This window comes from Melanostigma gelatinosum (assembly GCF_949748355.1).
Source record: "Melanostigma gelatinosum genome assembly, chromosome: 2".
Lineage (NCBI taxonomy): Eukaryota > Metazoa > Chordata > Actinopteri > Perciformes > Zoarcidae > Melanostigma > Melanostigma gelatinosum.
Genome location: NC_136635.1, coordinates 22,203,186 through 22,224,716, shown reverse-complemented (window position 1 = coordinate 22,224,716; position 21,531 = coordinate 22,203,186). Strand labels below are relative to the sequence as shown.

The window sequence follows — 21,531 nt, the reverse complement described above, 5'->3', positions numbered from 1 at the left end:
TACAATATATGTAGCATTTTTTTCCATGTTGACAACATTGGATGAAGACATTCATCCATTTTATTTGTCTTTAGGTGTATGCACACAGACCGTGTTGCACATGTGACTAAGGTATAGCGGATTATGCTGTTGTGTGTATCTGCTGTAGATTCAAGTTCATATGTGTGTGTGTATCAGTGTTCTTAGTGATGTGGCTCTAAGCCCAGGGCACCACAGTGGATGTCCATTCGTGTAATGTGCTGGTGCACATCTTTCCTTCTCTATTTATTCCTGTCTCTCTCTTTTTTTTCATTTTTCCATGCGACACGATTGTGTTGCATATTTGAGCCATTTAGCTCCAGTTTTGGAGCAATTTATGACGAGTTAGCATAAGCTCTCTGACCTCTCCCCTCCCTGTGGAAGGGCTCAAGTTAAAGCATGTTTTCTTGATGCGATGACCATAATATAACGTTATGTCACACGTGTGTTACATTGTGGGTTGCAAAATGTGACACAGCAATACAAAGAAGTCTTCATAGGGTGAGTAAATCGACTGTGATCTTTTTTTCCCCCTTATATAAGGCTGGGTCATGTGACATGTGCGGAGGGTCCCTTCACGACTGTCGCGGGTCGGTGTCAGTGGAGGATGTGACTGTGTTAACACAAAGGAATCAATCTCCCTGAAATGAGAAAATGCAACATGATACGAGAGGAAAGAGTGTGATATTTGAGAGCAGATGTCATTTTTCACTGTAACACCTCAGCCTTTCTTATTGGCATTATTTTCAGTTATTTATTTATGTTTATTCACATAATCATTTTTTTTTTTAAATTAGTAAGCACATGTTCCAAGTGGATCTTTATTTTCTTTTCAGCTGATGCATGTGTTCTTGGCTACAACTGAAAAACTCCCATTTTGACCAATTCTTTTAACTTCTTGTCTCATATCCAAGTACCACTGTGTCTCAAGAGTAGTTTTTACATTGTACAGTCCCGGTTCTCTTCTAACTCGTGCATTCATACATTGTTGCTTGTGTTGTGAGGGATTTGAAGCTACAAACGTCAGGGTGTTTACTCGGAGCACGAACACAAACCAGTATTGAAAGTCATTTAAAAATAGAAAGGAAGCTCAGTTTGGTTCGACAGTTATGATGGTTTTATTGGCATTTTCCAAGGTATTATTTTCCTATGATGGTCACAGTTCGGAAAAGGTTAAAGAGACACGAAATGAAAAGAGTGACACTACTGTAGATAAATATGGGCCTCTCTTCCGTGCGGCCTACATATGTAGCATGCGGTTGCCATGTCAGGATATTTCTGTTTGAATAAATTAATAATTCAGTGTCATCTAGCAGCGGATGAACATGCATAACACACTTAATGGATTGCTTGATACTGCTGGGGTTGAGTCATGGGTAAAGCAGTCCGGCCTGGGATGTGGAGACGTTCCTACCAGTTGAATTGCTTGGTGTTGAACCCGTGACCTTTAGCAAAGCTCCACCTGCTCTTATCATCAATCACAATGTTACCTATTATGGTTAATGCCCAAAATATTTTCTGAGTCCCATCGACAATGCTGTTCAAACCACAGCCGAAGGCAAAATGTTCGCTTAGGGTCTTATGCTAGAGATTTTATGGATTTCAATAAATCAGTTCAATAACGAACCTTCGCTTTAGACTGGTGAGATTTAGCTCTCTGAAGAAAAGGTTTAACACCATACAATCAATGGCATCGAATTGCATTAATACTGCTCCGTCTCAGAGTTGATTCATTAGCGGTCATCATCCGAATTGCTCCACGTCAACATTAAGTGACTCGGTGGTTATTGAAACGGTGGCCTTGGCTTCAAGCTGTGAGGGCTGCATGTTCACTATATTCACTGAGGCCTTATCCTGTAGCATCACGACACCCGAACTGATGAACACGCGGCACGTCTCTCATGGACAACGCCGGGACACTGATATGATGGGGGACGGACATGTTGGAACAAGGTGTACATACAGTTTATATTACACACAGACTTAAAAAAATAAAAAAAATAAATAAACGAGCGATGAAGAAAACAGGAACAAGTGATCTAAGTCGATGAAGCCATTTAAGAAGCGCTATGTACAGCGTGGAGACACTTTGAGTGGATGAAGTGTAACAGAACTATTTGTTCACAAGATTTCAGCGACACCACAGAACAACAAGACAACAAGGGGAAGGAAGTGATGGGCATAATCGGGGGGGGGGGATGTATGATATGTGCATGTGTGCAAACCTCTATCACAATAAAAGCATGATTTTGCAGCGCCGGCTGTCGAGCATAGGAAGTGGGCGTCGGTGTTGGGGGGGTGGGTGTGATGGGGTGGGGGGGGGGGGCTGGGTTAGGTTAGTTGGTGTTGTTTTCTTCAGGGTGATTGGGGTGAAACGGGGATGAAAGCACTTTTTTTTCTCGCTGCAGTTTAGCCACTGCCCAACATCTTTGTAGCACGCTGGTTGGCCTCATCAATCCTGGTCTTGTTAGAATCGGCCTGAAAGAAGCACACACACACAGTTCAGCCAGCGGCCAGCGAAGGTGTGGGGGAGAATGCAGGTTTGTTTTCAACCCGGTGTGTTTAACTGGTGTGCATAACTGTGGCTGTGTGTGTGTGAATCTATGGGTCATGCTGACTTGTAATAAATAAACCTATGCGAGAGCCCCGTACAGCTTGCCGGTTAAACATGATCTTTACATGAATCATTTCAAAGAGCTGACCGACGAAAATTCTCAATTCATGGGCTGACCTAGTCACCCTGCATATTCACAGTTCTGGGAAATACGCTGGAAATAATCCGCAATTATCCTTTAATGTAGATAATCGTACTAATTTAATTGACAAAGTGGACAATTTGGACGTGAAACATTCAGATTTACACCCAGATTTTGTCCACTGGTATGTGAATCAGATTTGCTCCAGCACAGCCACTTCTGTTGTCACATAGCTGAGTGCTGAGCATCGAATCCATGCTGAATATCAGCTAAATACTCCATAGATTAGCTAGCATTTGCTCTCGATTTGCTGCCTTTCATTTACATTACATTGAATACAACAAAGCTCCTTCTTGATCCTCACATTTCAGATCCATATTGCCGATATTTTGGAGCATCACACCTCAAAACGTAAACTCTGTTGGCACTATTTACTTTGCTACCCCATCAACCAAGACAGCTTGTTGCCTAACAACTAAAATCAGTATGAAGTATGAATTTAGAATGGCGAAGAGGCCACGACATCAAAGTCCTGCAATTCTCTAGAAATAACGCACCCTTTCCCACCAACTTAAAGCCGACATGAGCAGTACCTTCTCCATGATCCTGTCGACCTGGCGGTTCTGGGTGTCGATCTCCTGGCCCATGTCCAGGGCCATGTGACGCAGATTGCCAATGATCCCGCCCACCTGCTCCAGGTTCTCATCCATCTCGTTCTCCCGGGCGTCTTCTGTTACCCTGGAGCACACAGGAGGAGGGCAGGCCAAAGACCATGTTAGGATCTTTTACATTGCGCTGGAGAGAACGAGCCTCACTAAAACGGCACGGTACAGTGTACAGGGAAGATCTATAAAGCAATTAAATAAGTCAATCAATAATAAAATCCCAATGTTCATCGAATCAAAATGCATTATGTTACCACATGGCACACTTTATCTCACACACTTCATGAGCCGTCTGGAGATTCAGTACCATGGAGAGCACTCTACATCGATCCGGGTTTCCAAGGAATTGAAAACAAAACTCAGCTGGGGGAAGAAACCCTAATAATTCTCCAGGATCCACAAAGATTTGATCATATGTCATAGCATTACTCAGTGATTCCCAATCAGAGGGTCGGGACCCCTCCAACGGGTCACGAGATGATTAAAGCACAGCTCTGCTACACAAATTTGAATTTGTGTTTGTCGGCTCAAAGCATTGCTTTTTTGTGGATAGTGTTACCTACTCACGTTTTGAGCATACATTCCAGCGACAAAGTTAAACTTTTAGACTTCTGACACTAGTGATAGGTAGGGGGGGGGGGGTTCACAAGCGAAACAGGCTGGAAACCAGTGGAATAACCCATATCCATCAGGTATTTGTGTCCAAAATTGTTGCAATTTAGTTTTTTTCTAAAAATGGAATTGCTAAATTGCTGTACTGAACCCTTATTGCTGCAGAACGTGTCCTGCTTCCTCTGCACAGGCCTTCAATCCGTAAGCCTCAAAACATCACAGTGAATTGAGATTTAAAATTCCAACCAGTCCCATGGGGAATAGTATGAAAACACAGGTTAGCAACTGACACGTTGTCCATAATGAGGGAGGGAAAGTGTCGAGAAGAGCCCAAATGGGGCGACCTATTCCAGGATGAGTCTCATGTAATTTTACGTAAACAGTATCACACGCACCAGCACTTACGCAAACACACAGCAAGCCTGCCAACTACTACACACAGAGGGACACCTACACACACCTACACACACAGGTAGTACTTACCTGCGGATGAAGCCCCCGCTGATGGCCATCTGTTCACGTTCGTCCATCACTCGAGCCCCCGGCTGGCTGTTCACCACTCCATCCTGGTTCGCTCCCCAGGCCTGGCCCCCGCCCTTAAACCTACCACACACACATTTCCGTCAGGGCCAGTTCAACTTCTGCATTGTGTTGTATAGATACTTGTGTGCCTATGTAGATATGTGTGTGTTTGCACTTGTTTGTGAATGTAACCAAGGCTAGGTGTGCATGTGAGGTTGTGTATGTGCATGTGCATGTCTATGTGAGCACATGTTTTCTAGCAATTCACATGTTCAAAACTCACATACTGTGTGCTTGGAATGCATCGCGTTAATTATGGTGTCGAGTCAATTAGCCTGCTAGAAGCGGCCTGCCGGCCACTTATGATGAACCTGCATTCGTGCGTTTGCAATCTGTGAATAATTGATCCCACATCCGGATCAATTGAATCCGAGCACAACAAGCTGTGTTCGAAAAGTTCTCCTCAAAAGGTAAAAGCCTCTCCCACCACGAGCACATACAGAAGAGCACAAACACATAACTCATAATAACCAGACTCCGGACGGAGGAGACACGAAAACACACGTGCAAAGTCGAGAGGACGTGCAAGGCGGAAGACATGGAACACTATGTTTGACACGGGGGGGGGAACACGTGAAGAAGGAACAGGATCAGACACACGCTGTATCTAGTGAAAGAAAGTCGAGCAGTTAGATCCCTTGTGGAAAACCAACCAACCCAAAAAAAAATTATGGAAAAAACAATGAGTGAATGGTGATCATTTTTGCATGCACGGCTATGTAATACAGTAGCTGTGATGAGCCCTTCATTTCATCTGGATGTAAGATGATACACTGTATACAGTCAAATAGGCAAATCTAATTCTTAGCATTTGTTTTATTTTGCTCGGAGCATCTGATGAGCGGAAGTCACCACTGAGGACAACACAATGAACACAGTTCAAATCTAAACTCTGTATTTGATCACTCTTCGACGAAAGACGACCACTGTGTGCGACACTGTTGCGCCGAGGTGGCGCAAACCCCGCCCATCAGGTGCTCCGGTTTACAACAACAAGCAAGAATTATTTTTCACGTGCTATTTGACCCTGGCATATAAAGAAGTGTATATAAGATGAAACACATGACGTCAAAACCACAGGATCACATAACACGTGGTTCATGAGATGGAGGACCAAAGAGCTATAGAATAGACAAGATCTGAACCCAAAGACAATCACGTATGGAAGCAGGACCAAAAACGGACCACGTGGAGGCGGCAAACTGCTAATATACCTTCATAACAGGAAACAAAAAGTTCAAGCCAAAATCAGGTGGTGACCATTAAACAAACACCAACTGCTACAAAATGACGGCTGTGGTGCAAATAAAGCAGATTAGTTGCATGTGCTAGTGTCAAGAATCCTGCTCAGCCCTGTTTTGGAGAAAAGAATCGTCTGTTGTTAAGAAGTCTACTGAATCTCCAGAGTGGATGTAAAAATAGTGGTCGTACACAATGAAGACAGAAGACAAGAATTACTCAAATTTGTCATTCTATGTCAGATCTAACACAGAAGATTAGGGTTTTTTTGGCATTCGTTTCAAGTATTTCCTCAAGATCACCAAAAATACAGCACCGTCTACACTAATACCATTTGGTAAATCATTAAGGCATCGCTGAATTCATTCCCAGAAGAATAACCCATATATAGCCATTTATTTCTTGGTTTGTCAGCCACTTGTGTTTTCTATAGCTCTGAGATAGACAACTGTATACAGTACGTGTATTGGTCCCAAATAATTGTACGCTCAGACATGACTCAGTGGCCATAGTTTGGCTGTTTAGGAGGACCAGAGACCAGATCACACAGGAGTTCGGCAAAACTGGCATTGGGGAATCCACCTTTATATCAAAGCTTTCACACGACAAATACGGGGTTTAAGCGTTTCAATATTAAAACGGTAGCACTCGATGTTGAGTGTGCCCAAGTTTACTCCGCTTCTGTATAGTTCATTAGGACAGTCCTGAGGGCAGGGGCCAACTGAGGCATCCGCTTACAACTTGTTGTCTGGGGTCGTTTGTCAAAGTTGGTGTGTTGAAGCGTAAGTTAGACATTTTAGTATTTAACTTTAAAAGTTCACCACCAGTCCAGGATCTGTAAAAACGCCCCGACTTATTTTAAGGCTTGCTTGCAATGTAACCAGTTCATGTGTTCATGGCTTACTGTCGAAACATTGCATAGAAAATAGCAAACATTCAAGAATAGATGAATCAATCATCACATCTAAGAACTGGGACCCCAAAACAATGTTACACTTAAAAGGAATAGTTTGACATTTTTTGGAAATATGCAAATTCGCTTTCCTGCACGGAGTGAGATAAAGAATTTGAAAAACTATGAGGCTACCACCAGCAGACAGCTAGCTTAGCTTAGCTTATCACAACGAATGGAAACCGGTGGAAACAGCTATCCTCAAAAGCAAAAAACAAATCTACCAACTAGCATCTCCAAAGCTCAATAATTGAGAGGGTTTGTTTAATTAATACAAAAACGTAAACGTTAGCTGACCAAATAGTCTGACGTATCTACCGTACAACTACAACAACGTGTTTTTTGTCCATATTTAGCAAACAATATACAACGTGTTAATTAATGACGTTAGTGGTGCTGGTAGGTGGATTTTGTTAGCTTTGAACAAGCATGGCTAGCTACTTCCCCCTGTTTCCAGTCTTTGTGCTGAACTAAACTAAGGTACATATGTATTGTACAGACTGGAGAGCAGTGGCAATCTCCTCATCCGACTCTCGGCAAGAAGGAGAAAAATAGTATTTCTTATACTGCAAGAGGATAAAAATCAAATGAGTAATTTAGTGGAGAAGGCAACTCGTTGAGTTATTCTTTGGTTGGACTTTGTGCACAGCATGACTGCATCATGCTGCTGGGCTTGGGTGGGGTTCAGAGGGGTGTAGTGGGTGGGTGGGTGGGCGCCGTGGCCCAGATCCCTGCTGACGCCGCTACCTGCTGGAAGAAAATCTCTAATCCAATGTGGAATGAAGGGCTTTTTTGGGTGATGACAAACAGCAAAAAAAAAAAAAAGGAGTGGCATCGGAACCTGTCGTGCAGATGTGTGTGTCGTTCATGCATGCATGCATGCACACACACACGCACTCTCAACTGAAGCAAACACACCCACACCCATACACACACACACGCATGCAGCACCGGTGCCTGTTCCGGGAGTGTGATGCTGTTGTTGTTGTTGTTGTCGTGGCTACGGACCTGAGCGCTCACACCACGGGTCACCATGCTCTAACACACCAGAAGCAGGCGGACGGAAAGAGAGGCAGGAAGGCAGGCACCGAAACACATGCAGTCAGGGGACACAGGCAGCACCTACTTGTTACAGGGACATGAACATAGACCACAGAACTGTCCTAGATTGTTCAAATTCTTTTCTGCATCCTTCATGTCCTTATTGATTTGGTCCATCCCCTCCTCGATGCGCTCCAGTTGTTCTGATTACCAACACATTGTCATTTTTTTTTTCCAGCAAAAGAACGAAAGCAGGTGAGAAGAGAAGAGAGGTGGAAGAAGTTGCGGGTTGAGGGAAGGGGGGTAGAGAGGATGAACAAAGGAGAAGAGACAGAAAAAGACATTGACTGTGACAAGAGAGACATCAGACATCACCACTACCACCACCACCAGCACTGGACAGGCAGGACTCAGGGCTCCTGGCCGGTACCTACTTTTTAATACATGGGCATATCAGACCACAGCATTGTCCTATATCTTTTAAATCTTTCTCGGCCTCCTTCAGGTCTGCGTTCACCTTGTTCATGCCCTCTTCCTGGCGATCAAGTTGCTCTGGTGAGGATAAAAGGCATGAGAGCAGTGACATAAATTTGACTGGTTGTCTTGTTCCAGGGTTGGCGCACTACGCTACGGTGCAAGGGGCAAAGATTGGTTTTGGCTATAGATGCAGAAGGCAAAGCGGGCTATGGATGAATTCATTTCCTTGGAAATCTACAAGGGGCTCCGACAGCTTTTGTCTCATACCTCCATCCAAAGTGACACGCTGCTTCTTTCTGAGTACTTCTTATGAGCGGCCGCGTCGGCTTCATGTGGTGCCGGATGTTAATTCGGAGTACTACTGCACGTCAACGGGAGCGTCGGGAGAGGCAGTGATAGGCGGAGGGCTTAAAAGCAATTGAATAAATGAGCGACAAAATCAATGAACGGATCATGAAGCGAGTCTGACGAAAAGCAGCATTCAGGCACGCAAAGTCACTGATGCTTCCTCACTCAGATGGTCAATGGGGCACAGAGCTATAAAAAGCTCTGATTCAATGTTGAATCCTCTCTCTCTCTCTCTGGTTAATGGTTGTAGGGCAGGACACCAGTAATCTCCATCAGTGGAAAGGGGGCGCTTTGTCTTCTGGGGTTTGATTAGTCACATTGTAGTGCAAGAGGACACAGATGGTCATAAAACACTGGCTCGAGATCTATTGGAACAGGTGCTGCTGATCCAGAGTGTTGATTGTTACCGGGATTCAGTCTCCACGTGCGATAGTAAATAACGACCTTGCTCGGACCTTTACGGCAGTTGTGCAGAGCTCTGCTGTCAGGGTCAGTTTTCTTAATCATGAAAGCTGAGGTATGTAACAGCCACAGGAGGGACAACATTTGACCTGGGACGATAACTCGCAACGTCTTAGTGAAAGCTTCGCTTTCCTTTTCCCACTTAGTACCAATAAACCTGCTTCCTCTCAATCCGTGTGGGGATTATCGTGGGAGAGCCTCCCCCTTCCCTCCTCTTCCATAGTCTGTCACAGGTTTAGCCAATAAGGGCGCATGCCTCATTGGCGCAAATGCCCCGAGCGGTGAGTCCCAGGTTCGATTCCCATCTCTGTCTTTCCCCGCGAGAAAGTAGAGTGATTCAAATGAATGCGTACAACAGGCCCCTTTTCACAAGCAGCATGTCAAATCATCATGACATTTCCAGTTTTTATACCGGATGAATGCGACATTCAATGAAATGACTGAGCTGGCCGTGGTTAAACGTGGGAGAAAGCTGATGATGACAGTGGTGAGAAAACTGGAAAAAAAACAACAACCTGCAGCTGAAATCAACTGTTTGAAATTCATGGTTCTCAACTGCACCGACAAATCATTTGAATTTATTGGCGCTTTGAGTCGCACCTCTGACTAGCTTATCCTCCACGGCAACAGCGGCCAAGGATCATTGTAGAGTTTAGAGTCGTGTGCCGTGCCGAGATGACGGACACGACATGATTTCACAGAAACGAAGAAGGAATAATTAAAACTGGTGGCCATAATATAACCCTATAAGATTGTTGCATTATTCAGGAGAGTCCTGTGTTTCTATGTGGAGTGAAATTGAGGATATTGTTTAAATAAATACTTGAAATGGGAAAGGCAACGGTACCACATAGGGTGCTTTCACAAAATCTTTACGAACATTAGGTTAACGCAACAAAACCGGCAAAACTGCGGCCCATCAGCCCTGAACGAGACGTAATTCAGGTCAACATGCATGTAACGGCCGAGCAGGGACTCATAGCTGCAGTGAGACCTCCACCACACGTAACACATCACTGCAAGAAATGAAAGTGTGACCTGCGTGTGTAAAGGGCAGAGGGATTAGTTACGCGCCAGTTTACAGCTCAACAAGACCGTGTTAATGACCACACGCATGGGCGGCTATCACTCATGAGCCTTGTTTGTCTTTCGTGGCGATATTCGAGGGAATTCTGGGTGTAAATAACGCGGCGAATATATCAAGGCGTCCGACTGTAGAGGCGCGTGTAGTTCGGCGGCCATTGTAAATGGGAGGGAGGGTCTGGAGGGAAGAGGGGAGGAGAGACAGAACGAATGAAGACAGGAAAGCGCTTCATCGTTTATTGTTATAAGTGATCTCCAGGCAAAGGAGCTGGGGAGGAAGAACGTGTAGAGGTCAGGGGACAAAAGCGATAGGGAATGAGAGCAGGGGCTGGTGGGAAAGAGGAGAGGGCTCATGGGACAGAAAAAGAAGAGGAGGAAGACGGGAAACAGAGAGAGAGAGCGAGAGAGAGAGAGCGAGAGACAGACAGATGGGGGATCGGGTTGAGAGGACATTTGCCGAGAGGCAGAGGTAATTTAAATCTGTGAATTCATTGCTGTCCTGCGCTAACAGCAGTGAGCCGACGCAGCCGCGAAGACAGGAGGGCAGAGAGAGAGAGGGAGAGAGGGGAAACAGGCTATCTGTTCCTTTGACAGGCCAATTAGGCTGCTTGTTCACGCATGGAGCTGAGCACAAGCCAATAGTGGGAATTTAGTGTGGGGGTGGGGCGCGACCGAGGGCCCACGTTCACCACGGGGCCACAGAAGGAGCCCATAAGATTGCACCCTCCTTTCCTTTTTTAATTTTCTTACCATGAATTTAATGTTACTGATTTTAAACAATGTAGTCTGTAAAAAAAGAAGAAGAAGATATGTCTAAAAAAGATTGAATATCATGCAGTGGGCTTTGTATGTTTGTGTTCCTACAGTAGTATCTAGTGCTCCATGAGAGGCCCCTGACCTTGCTTTTGCTTTGCTGTTTCAGGGATCTTGTAGATATTTAAAGAAATGTTCTGATTCATTTAGCTTGACATAAAAGAGTCAGTCCTATAAGCTGTAGAATGCATTTTGAATCCGCGCCGGCTGGCTGTGTTTCCCTCAGGGACAGTCGGTTCCACTGTGCTGCAGTCTACGAACAAAAATCTGATGCACAGACACGTCACATTCATTTTTGTTGTGTCAAAAAGCTAGATAAGTAAAAACGAGAGTGCTAGAGTGACAATAACAGAGGTGGATTTGTGGCTATAAAACCGTTAATCTTAAGGCGAAGGATAAACCGGCACTACTGCTGATGTTATTCAAGTCAAACTGTCAACAGTGCAGATGCTGTTTTTTTGTTGCTAGTTTTACACAGTAAAGTCTTGTTTGCTGATAAACTCACACTTGTGGCGTGCATTCCCGTTTGTAAGGCGGTTACTGTGTGGATTATTATCGTGCATGGCCTCATGTTTCTCGGCGGTCAACTGGCAGTGAGTGTGGTGATCCTGATGGGGGTGTTTTATGACTTCTAAAAGTTCCTCCAGAGCAACAACGGACTTTATGTAACCGTCTTCACTGGCTGAGTACCCAGATTGGCGGAGTATCTCCTTTAATTCTTAAAGCTACAGTGTGTAGGATTTAGAGGCATCTAGCAGCAAATTGCAACCAACAGAAACTACTAGCGTATGCCAAGCATGTAGAAGAACGTCAGTTGCCCGCACAAAAACGGGAAAACAGGAAAACGAGAACGGCCCTCTCTAGAGCTGGTGTTTGGTTTGTCCGTTCTGGGCTACCGTAGAAACACAGTAGACTCCATGAAGAGGACCAGCTCTAAGTAGATATATACAATGTCTTAGCTAATGAAAACACAATGATATATATTAATATTGTATTCCATTTATGCTAATAGATCCCTTGAAATGCTTCACACTGGTACTTTAATGGTCAAGCTATAATTTGGGCAGAACTGGAAAGGATGTGGAGTAATATGAGAAAGAGCGTTTGTTTGACATTACCGGTCAAACTGATCATTGTTTCCCCTCAGAGAAAAGAGAATGGTAAAGTACATCTAAAGTTGACAGGAAGAATAAAAGCGCAGTACCTGTAACAGGGAGGCGAAGCAGAAGGATAGCTCAACAGTCACATCCAGTATAATCATTTCAGCCACATTAGCTCAGACTGCAGCGGAGGTTACGTTTAAGGACCTGGCTGAAGCTCGGAAAGAAATAAACTGCTCTTCTACTTTAGTAATTGTAGAGCCATAAAGGTCATCTGCATCTGTGCTGTAAATCTGACTGGGACTCTGCGTTATACTGGACGTACTGGTGATGGCGACTCACTCATTATACAGCACAGAGGGAATCGGTAGTCGAGCAGAAGTCAAGTGCAGACAGATGTTAGAGAAACAGTGTTCAGTGATCTCTCTCCTTATGAACTTACCTCCCTGCTCATCCAACATGACCAGAGTCCTGATGCCGGCATCTTTACTCTGACAGACAGACAGACAGGGAGGGAGATGGGGGTGGGGGGTGAAAAAAAGAGAGAGAAGAAGAGAAGTTGGGAAACGAGGAATACAATGTGACAGATCAGTGAAGGTCAACAGAGCAGAGCTATCAGGACAGCATTACCGTTTGAAATTGCTGATCTGATTTGTTGCTGATCTTGTCTGGCACAACAGAGACAGCTTGATTGTAAAAGGGACATTTTTGGGCGATACACCAAGTTGTTTTCTTAAAATGGCCATCAGTTAAAAAAAAGGAAATGCAACGATTTCATTCATTACATTTGACCCAAGAATGGAGCAAAGTCATGGGAATGAAACGCTAACACCAACGCTGCACTCTGCTGGTGGTACATGAGAGGCGGGTAAAGCAGGTCGTGCCTTTGGGACTTTGGGTAGTGCCTGTCAACATGTCTACAGCTCTGGTTTAGAAGGTCGCCTCATACAGGGACAGACTTACAGCTGACCATCAGGTATAAAACTAAATTGCAAACCTCCCCAAAAAACAACAACCTTACAGAAGATAAGAAAAGCCTCAAGAGAAAATCAAAAAAAAAACACAGATATATATGAATGCGCGACTCCTTGCACAGAAACCACCAAATGGCGGTGGTGCTGTATTTGTCATGTTCCCTGGGCTGGTACCAGAGATTTGTTGACAAAGCTCCAGTAACATTCTGATTTGGCTCACAAAGTGGGCACGCGCTCAAACACCCTGGCACACGCAAAAAAACAAAAACACGCAAAAAAGCATTCGTGCAGACATTTTGCACAGTTATTTCTCCCGCGCATGCAGGGGCCGGGCGTCGCCGCATAGAACCACACTTCAGTAAGCACACAATAACCGCATCAACCGCCGTGCATCCGACAAAACAACAGCTTTGTGCTCCCCATGAGCCCGAGGCGTCCTCTGGCAGATATTAAAAACCAAAGGCCGCTCGGTTCACGCGTCAGCTATTTTGGATCAAAGTGCGCTCTGACCTTCTTGGAGCAGTGATAGATAGAGAGCAGCGCTGGAGGCCAGTCAGACGTGCCACTGATATCAGTACCAATAAAACCCACCGCGGCAGTGGTCTGCCAGCGGCCGTGGATCTGTATCGGGTAAATGGGTTTCTGAGTGAGCAGAAGAGAAGCGGTGTGTTTACATGAGCTTTGCGGACTAATAAATGATAATTAAAAGAATCCCCAGCAAACAGAAACTAATGTTAGATCGAGCTAATGTTTGCAGATACTTGTGGTCAAACCCCGTTGAAATACTGCTCGTTTACCTGCCAGGACTCATGGGAAACCAGAAGACATGCGAGGTCGCAGTTGCGGCTCCTGAACTACAGGACAGGATATCGGAACGCGCCAACTGGCATAGTCTGATAAAATGACATCACATCTTTCTGTACGGCTCATTAGACACACGCACACACGCACTCACTCACACACACACACACACACACACACACAAGACAGGTCGTTGAGTTCTCAGAGTCTCTGGTTAGGACCTGATGATTTTTTTAGCAGATTTTCACACAATAGTTTTCTGCCCAGGAAATGAACATGTCGGGTGTTTTCAAGAGATTAACAGAGATATTTTAAACCCATCTCTCTCTTTCTTTGTTCTTCATTTCTATGCTCAGCAGTGTTGCGGCCTACGGTCTATGTTGTCTTAAAGGTGAGGGTGAATTAAAAGATGCAAGGTGGTTACAATCCTTAAAGTAAACACAATCAGTGTCACTTTGTTCTGCATGGAAGACATTGAGAAAAGTTAAAGGCAAAGTATAAAAAATGAAATCATGCAGGGAAAGAAGAACGTAGTAAGAACAAAGAGCGATATTGAAGAAAGAGGGCAAGTGGTCCGTTGACATTGAGACAGAGTCCTGGTAATGATTCTTTCATTGAGATGTCTCCTGGAATCTATTCTAACTCAGTCACTGTGGAGACGAATGCTGCTGCCCCGCTATTGGTCAAACAAACACCGGAGGCGATATCCGATGAGCACAAATCTACGGAAGCTTTACATTTGAATCATTTCATGGGTTGATTGATCGAACAATTTAAACACAGCAGATGATAGCAGTGTAACTGTAAGGTGATGTATTTATTTAAGTACTGTCTGTATGAATCCTTTATGCAGCATTTGAGAGTGAATAACACAGTCTCAGCACACATACTTTAAACACAGGCAAACATTTATGTATATCACACTTTTTTGATTCATTTATTTGCATTAGCCTGAAGGTAATTAGCTTAATTTGCTTCAATTATCTGAAGATGTAAAAAAAAAAAAAAAAAAACATTTTTGAGAAATCAATATTTGCTTTCTTTCCAATAGTCAGATGAGAACATCGATGTCTCTCTTATCCATCCAGCAGATAAATGGCCACAGAATATTAGCTTAGCTTAGCATAAAGACTGGAAACGTCGAGCCCAGCTCCGTCTGAAGGTAATACAGTCACCAAGAAAGCACACTTATTGACACATTTGTTGAATCCATAAATAACCAAAGTCTTCACAGTGAGACTGTCAGGCAACCAGCAAAGACTTTGGAAACAAAAAAAATGTCTTTATTGATTTATTGTTTGTCTCATCGAGGCTACAGTGTCGTGATATAACAGCCTGCGTGAATGTAATATCACATCCATCTTGTGTAATGTATTCTCTGACTTCAGGCCTGAAGCTGCCCGTCAAATCAGATCTCCCGTTTCTCTGCTCCACAGAGGCACTGCATTTGGACTTGATGTCCTTCGCCGGCTCCTCTCTCTAACTCCCTGTTTATCTTTCTCATCACTTTCCTCATCTCATTCCTCGTCCCTCTGTCTCACTTTCTCTTTTTTCATTTCCATCTCCCCTCGCCAGCTTTCTTCACGGATCATTCTGACATACCGAGTCGATTCTCGTTTCTGTTCTCTGCCTGGTGGCAAGATAACCGTTTTCATAAGAACTTCAATATCTCTGGATCTTTCTTAATAAAAATTGAGTTGCACTACCAAGTTCGTTCATTACCGCCACTGGTATATTTAAGATACTGATACTGTAAGATATGTGATTTATGCTGCTAATCCATAGATTTTGCATGTACGACAGAATTGCTGTTTTCAATGTTAATAATTAATCAGTAACACTTCACTGAAAATGGTAGGTTTTTAATACTAGACATTCCATTACGCTTAACAAAGCTAGTGTAAGAATACATACAGTGAAATGTGATGAATTCCAAATCACAGCTTATATTCTAAATCAATTATTTTAAAAGTGGGAAAAGTGCTTTTTCACTTTCTCGCTAAACCCAGGAAAGAATGTCCTCAAAGTCCCGGTGAAGTCAGATGGTCTTCAGCTTCTGTACGGTTACGTATTCTGCAGTGAAACTGAACATTCGCGAGGTGTACATTTACAAGAGGGATTTAAATCAAATCCATTGCATTTGATTGGATTGCTAAAAAGTAGTTGTGCTCAGAATATAGCAAAAATATTATTTGAAAAAACCTTTATTGTATTTTGCATTAACTACACCATACAATAGTGCGACAGTGTCAGTATCACCACTCTTAACCTCAAACGACAGCAAAGAATTTATTATTCACGCCATCGTTTTCAGATGTACCTTGTTTATTTGCATTCCCTTGAAACAAAGAGTAAAGAGAGGAAGAGTCAGAGCTGACAGTGCAGTATCGTGTAGGTGTGATCCTGTGAGGGGATCATGTGAGAGAAACGTTAGAGAAGAGGGTTTTTGTGATTAAAACATAATTATTTTTATGAATTGTATGAATATTATCACAAAATGATTTGCATCAGAGCATTTGTGAGAATATTCAGAACACAAACTCGAATGAACGAAGTTGTATCACATCTGTATTGTATGAAGAGGCATGTTGAGCCTCATCCATAATCTATGCTGCCTTATTGCCACATTGCAGTCTATATTGAGCCCATTTCTCTGGTGGCGATGCAAAGCGAGAGGGATGAAGCGCATGCTGTCAGCGAGAAGCCAAAACATGACACAGTCGCTGTTTGTCTCGGCTCTAGCACTACCACGTGGGAAAACGCACTCTCTACTAACGAACCGCCGCACAGCTTCAAATCAGAGACGAACCGTTGAAACGAACAAATGGCATTCCCTTGGCATTATCTTCAAAAGGGCAAACAGTCAGCTACCGCCGGCAGAAAAAGCCTCGTCTGTTGAGCGGGCCACCGTCTGGGTCAGCCCCAGTTCTCCCTCTCATACAACCCCGCTTCAAAACACCCAAACTATCCCTTTAACGGTGGACTGGGTTCGTATGGGAGAAAATATAGTTCAAAGCCAGTCACTTCAACACTTTGCAGAGAAATAAGGAAGAGTTTGTACGCTCCGTTTCATTAAGGAGGACCTCATGTTTGCTCTCCTACAGGCGAACGTGTTTGTCGACAGGAAGACAGGAACTCTTTCATATTGTTTGCATTTGTAACTGGAATACGTATTTCCAAGCTGATTTTGCGGTTTTTACCGGTATTAGATTGCCATGAGCTTGTGTGGGACCTCTAGTTCCAGCTGCTGGCTTCGGAGGCTGGGCCCTGCTCTGACCCCTGGACCAGCCCCCGTGTCTTGATGAGACAAAGCCGTGAGGGACAGATACTTATCCATAGTCAGTGTTTTTCCTTCAGTAGATGGCGGTCGGCAAGACGGAAAGACGGAAAGACGGACAGACTGACAGGAGTCTCGTCTTTCCGTGGCTTTAAAGAGAGCGTACATAAGTTTCACTTTAGTTAACTCCCGGTCCGGAAAGCGCTGTCTGACGTCAAGATGAGGCTCTGAAAATATGAATCTACTGTAGCTATAATACACGGACTACAACCACTCTTCAAAACACCCAAACTATCCCCTTTAGGTTTCTACAGATGGTCGCTGTGCTCGTTGTCCACACTCCTCGGACACCAAGCGCCTCTCTCGTTCAATTCAATTTTTAGCTGGCAGTAGGAGCAATGTAATGGCCCACCACTGTTTGCAATAGATGAAAATAATATCAATATCATCTGGGATTTTGTCATCGTGATATCAATCTTAAACATTGACTATTTTAGGTTACAGTACAGTGATTTCTGAGCTTATTTTAGTGTTGGTTCAACAAAATAACCAGACCCAACAACTTGTTTGCTCATCAAATTCACAATGGAAGGTTTGCTAAAGCTCCAATAGTGCTGCCCCCACATTATATCATTATATATCAATATATAAGTACAGTATTTGTTTTAATATATCAGAATATTTGAGCTTGTCAGTATAGCCCAGCCCACATGTTCCCCTGCTGATTCAAGTTTGTATTTAACCTTTCAAATCAATCGTGTTGAGGATGAAGATGCAGACTCATTCACCGAGTGACAGAGCTGATCCATCAGCTGACTCATCCGTGGTTCCTTATGGACTTCACCCACAACCTACCTCCAGCATAAAGATCATGTTGAGGGGAGAAGTTAAACTCTCTATATAACCTATGCAGCTCCATCTGTGTTATTTAGCACCAGGCAGGTGCTGATATGTAAGAAACCAAAGAGAACTCGTTGTTTGTGTCGTCACATGAGTGGCCAACTCACCTCCTCAACCAGAGACAGCATACGCCGAGTGCTCTCCAGAGACTGCAGGGACAGAAAGAGAGGACAAATGATTAGCTGAGAGTCCACAAGAGAGCGAATACAGACACGCAGCACGTCACCTGTAACATGAAGCAGAAAGTCAGCGTGTTGAGAAGGAATATTTAAAAGGTGTAAAACGCACATGTGAGAGGCAAGAAAAGTCTAGACGGACAAATCACCGGTCCTCAGTCATAAAATGAAGCTTGATTATTCCTCTCCTCTTATCTCCTCTGATCCCAGGATTCATTTTCTGATTTCCACCTTTTGTTTGATAACTTTCCGCCCTCTGCAGGAGCCCTTTTGAGTCTCATCTGTTTCTTAAACCAAACACCATTTCATTTCATTCCTAATCCTCATTTGGCTCTTTCCCCTGTGTTATCTCCATCCATCCGACCATCCCCGACTTCCTGATTTCTCCCCTCCCCTCCATCACATCCACGGAGCCTCTTGGCCTTGCATTATCTCCTCATGAATGTTTAATAAGGCCATTGGAGCTGCTCCATTATTCTGCAGCACAGAATTATCTGCTCTTCCCGAGCTCCTCTCGACTCATTTAAAAAGGGCAAAGTTCTTCCATTCTTCTTCTTCTTCTTCTTCAAAAAGCCTCGTCTTGATTAACCTGACTTTGAGAACAAATTGCTAAAACAAGGGAGGGTCAGATTACAGTAGCTGTGTGTGTCAGCCTGCAGGCTTTAGAGAGACATTTGTGTCCTTACGAGGATGAGAACGTCGGAATTGTCATGTCGTTGACAAAAAAAAACAAAATTCAGTTTTGACTGTCGACCAAGTTTTGCAAAACAAAAGTCCTCTCAATTTCTCTGTTTTCTGCCTTCTGTTTGTGCTTCACCAACAGCGAGTTACATTCTTCTTTTTGACAAAAACTAATGGTAATGGAATGGACATTAAATTGCATATTTTTAGCTGTGATGGTTCGATGTGCAAATGTCTAACTACCTGGGTTGTGACCCGCTTTCTGGATTTGCAAATCACAATTCACAATGTTGTCGATGGAAAGTATACAGCGCACAAAGTAACTGTGAAGAAATGCACGTTCGCGTGACTGAAGACTGGAGCCCAATAAAAGAGGTGCAAAAAAATGAAAAACACAAATGATGATGCGTCACATATGATGAGAAATGCCTTACAGATTAATAAATAAATAAATAAAAGCATGTGCAATTTATAGAGTGTATATGACGATCAATATCGTAGGAAGTTAGACTTTAAACGAGCAGCCACTTCAGCAGGTAACACAGGATCATATGCAAAATAAAATGTGATGTGTCATCTTTGTTTTTCAATATTAGAGCAGATGTTTATATGTGGGTCAATCTGGAAGCATAAATGCCGGCGTACACAAGTGTGTGTGTGTGTGTGTGTGTGTGTTCTACTGTACCTCATCGGCTATCTGGTCTGCGCGTGTCTGCAGATCCGCCAGCTCATTGCGCATGTCTGATTCGTCGGCCATGATGACTGTTGAACTTTGACCTCAAACAAGAACGACTGGAAGGGAGAAAGAGAGATGAAGAGAGCGGTTAGTGTAGCAACAACACTACAAAATAAAGCAGTATGACAAACGTTGCTCTGTGCAGCATGTGACCCGGAGTGTGAGAAAGATTAGCTGGCAGTGAAACAACGCTGTGCTGGTGGGCGTTTGTTGCCTCTGGGACCAGTGGGACACGAAACACTGTCCAGGGAGTCCAGCTTGAGTAGCAGATCTGTGAATTTTGAGGAGGCTGACATGGCTCTGATCCTTCACCATAGACTGTGATGAGCTGTGAAATGACTCAACTGCTGAGGTTGAGTCAGGTAACAATTCAGATTTCAAACAAAAGAATGAAACCTCATAACTATCTTTTCTGTCCTCATCCGTTGACGTATTCATCTCGAGGTTGGACAAGCTGTTCCATAACAGCAGGGTCGAAAGGTTCAATCGCTCCTCGTAGCAGCTACTGTCAAAGTGTCCTTCAGCAAAACAGTGGAGAGCCTTTTACAGCAGCCCTGAACTCCGTTATCACTCGGCAAAAGCACCGCTTCACACGAACAACTACTAGTTTGTGGGAGGCAGGGATTACAACTCAATGCAGGTAGAGTCCTCTGTGTTCCTTTAAAAAGCAGTCCTATACCATCAACCGTCAACAGCACATAAAAAAGACCATCAACACAGGAGCCGAAGCACTGTTGATTCGGTTTTGAGATACAAAAGGGCACAAGTGTTGCTGACTGAGCCAAAGCAAAGGGCGAAATTCTTACCTCGTGAAAGTGATGCATAATTTATTGTTTAAAACACTGTGGGTAAACAGGCTCTGCTTCTGTGTACAGCCCCCAGTAGTCACACACGCAACCAACACACCGTCCTTTTGAGAAAGATGGTCGCTGACCCAGAGTTTCCTCCTCGGGGATGATCAGAGAAGGGAGATAAACGAGAGATGAGCTCCATCACTGAGGACAAAGTGTCACCAGGGTCTATTTTTGTTCCTCTGACGCGCTTCCAGACAGTATTTCATGAAGCCGTGCGCAGCAGAGCTGGAGGAATATGGTCCCTGAAAAATGGACGTTGCTGTAACTCTGCAGGCTGACAGAGCGACATGCTGCTGCTGCTGCTGGAGGAGACAGAGGGGACCGGCTCAGTCTCTACGTTCCCATCACTCCTTCTCTACCTCCCTAATGCAATCCAATCAGATCTCATTTGTGCCTCTAATGTGTTCTTGTTTCCATCGCACAAATCATATTGCGAGAGGTTTTAGGGCTAATGTGGCTTGATATGAATTTAACCACTCAGCAGCTATTTAGCTCGGGGATCATTACAGCTTGATGTAATCTAATCTACTGCAATACACAGTGCAGCAACGGGACCAGGAGCCGGCTGACTTTTGGACTCAATCAGGTGCTGAGGCTGCAGGAGGAGACTCACTTTGATTGATTTGACACGGCAAAAAAAAACATTTCTAAATCCAGGTTTTTATGGATTAAAAAGTGGAACCTTTTGATGTGCTACAAAAACACATTCACTTTAAATTGTTGTGCTATTGCTACGGTGTAGTTTGTATTCATCTTTTAGCCTTCCGATGACACTTTCTGGTAAAATATCAAAAACAGATGGGATTCCTGTGGATGTACCACCAGCTATCTTCTGATGGAGCCCTATAGGCCTCCATCAATAAGTCGCCATCACAAGGTCCCAAGATGAACAGACACAAGGTCAGTTTGAGTCACAGCTGGATGTTTGATAAAAGCATCTCCTTGTCCTGCCCCGCCTTCTGTCTGTCTGTCTTTGCCTCCATCCCGGCGGAGTCGTCAGGGTGGTTAATAATTGAACATGTGCCGGGAAACGAGACGGAGAGG

The 21,531-nt window shown here is 44.0% G+C and overlaps 1 protein-coding gene across 1 annotated transcript in view; it reads right to left on the bottom strand.

Moving 5' to 3' along the window:
* Positions 1-1,139: 1,139 nt before the first annotated feature.
* Positions 1,140-21,531, bottom strand: part of LOC306786942 (synaptosomal-associated protein 25-A-like) — a 30,049-nt gene continuing 9,657 nt past the window's right edge. Inside the window, exons 2-8 of the mRNA XM_079281895.1 lie at positions 19,583-19,689; positions 18,148-18,189; positions 12,531-12,579; positions 7,891-8,008; positions 4,475-4,594; positions 3,308-3,452; positions 1,140-2,496 (exon numbers count right to left, since the gene is read on the bottom strand). Coding sequence (XP_079138021.1) covers positions 2,428-2,496; positions 3,308-3,452; positions 4,475-4,594; positions 7,891-8,008; positions 12,531-12,579; positions 18,148-18,189; positions 19,583-19,654 — 615 coding nt within the window. The 5' untranslated portion in view covers positions 19,655-19,689 and the 3' untranslated portion in view covers positions 1,140-2,427. The remainder of the gene's footprint in view (positions 2,497-3,307; positions 3,453-4,474; positions 4,595-7,890; positions 8,009-12,530; positions 12,580-18,147; positions 18,190-19,582; positions 19,690-21,531) is intronic.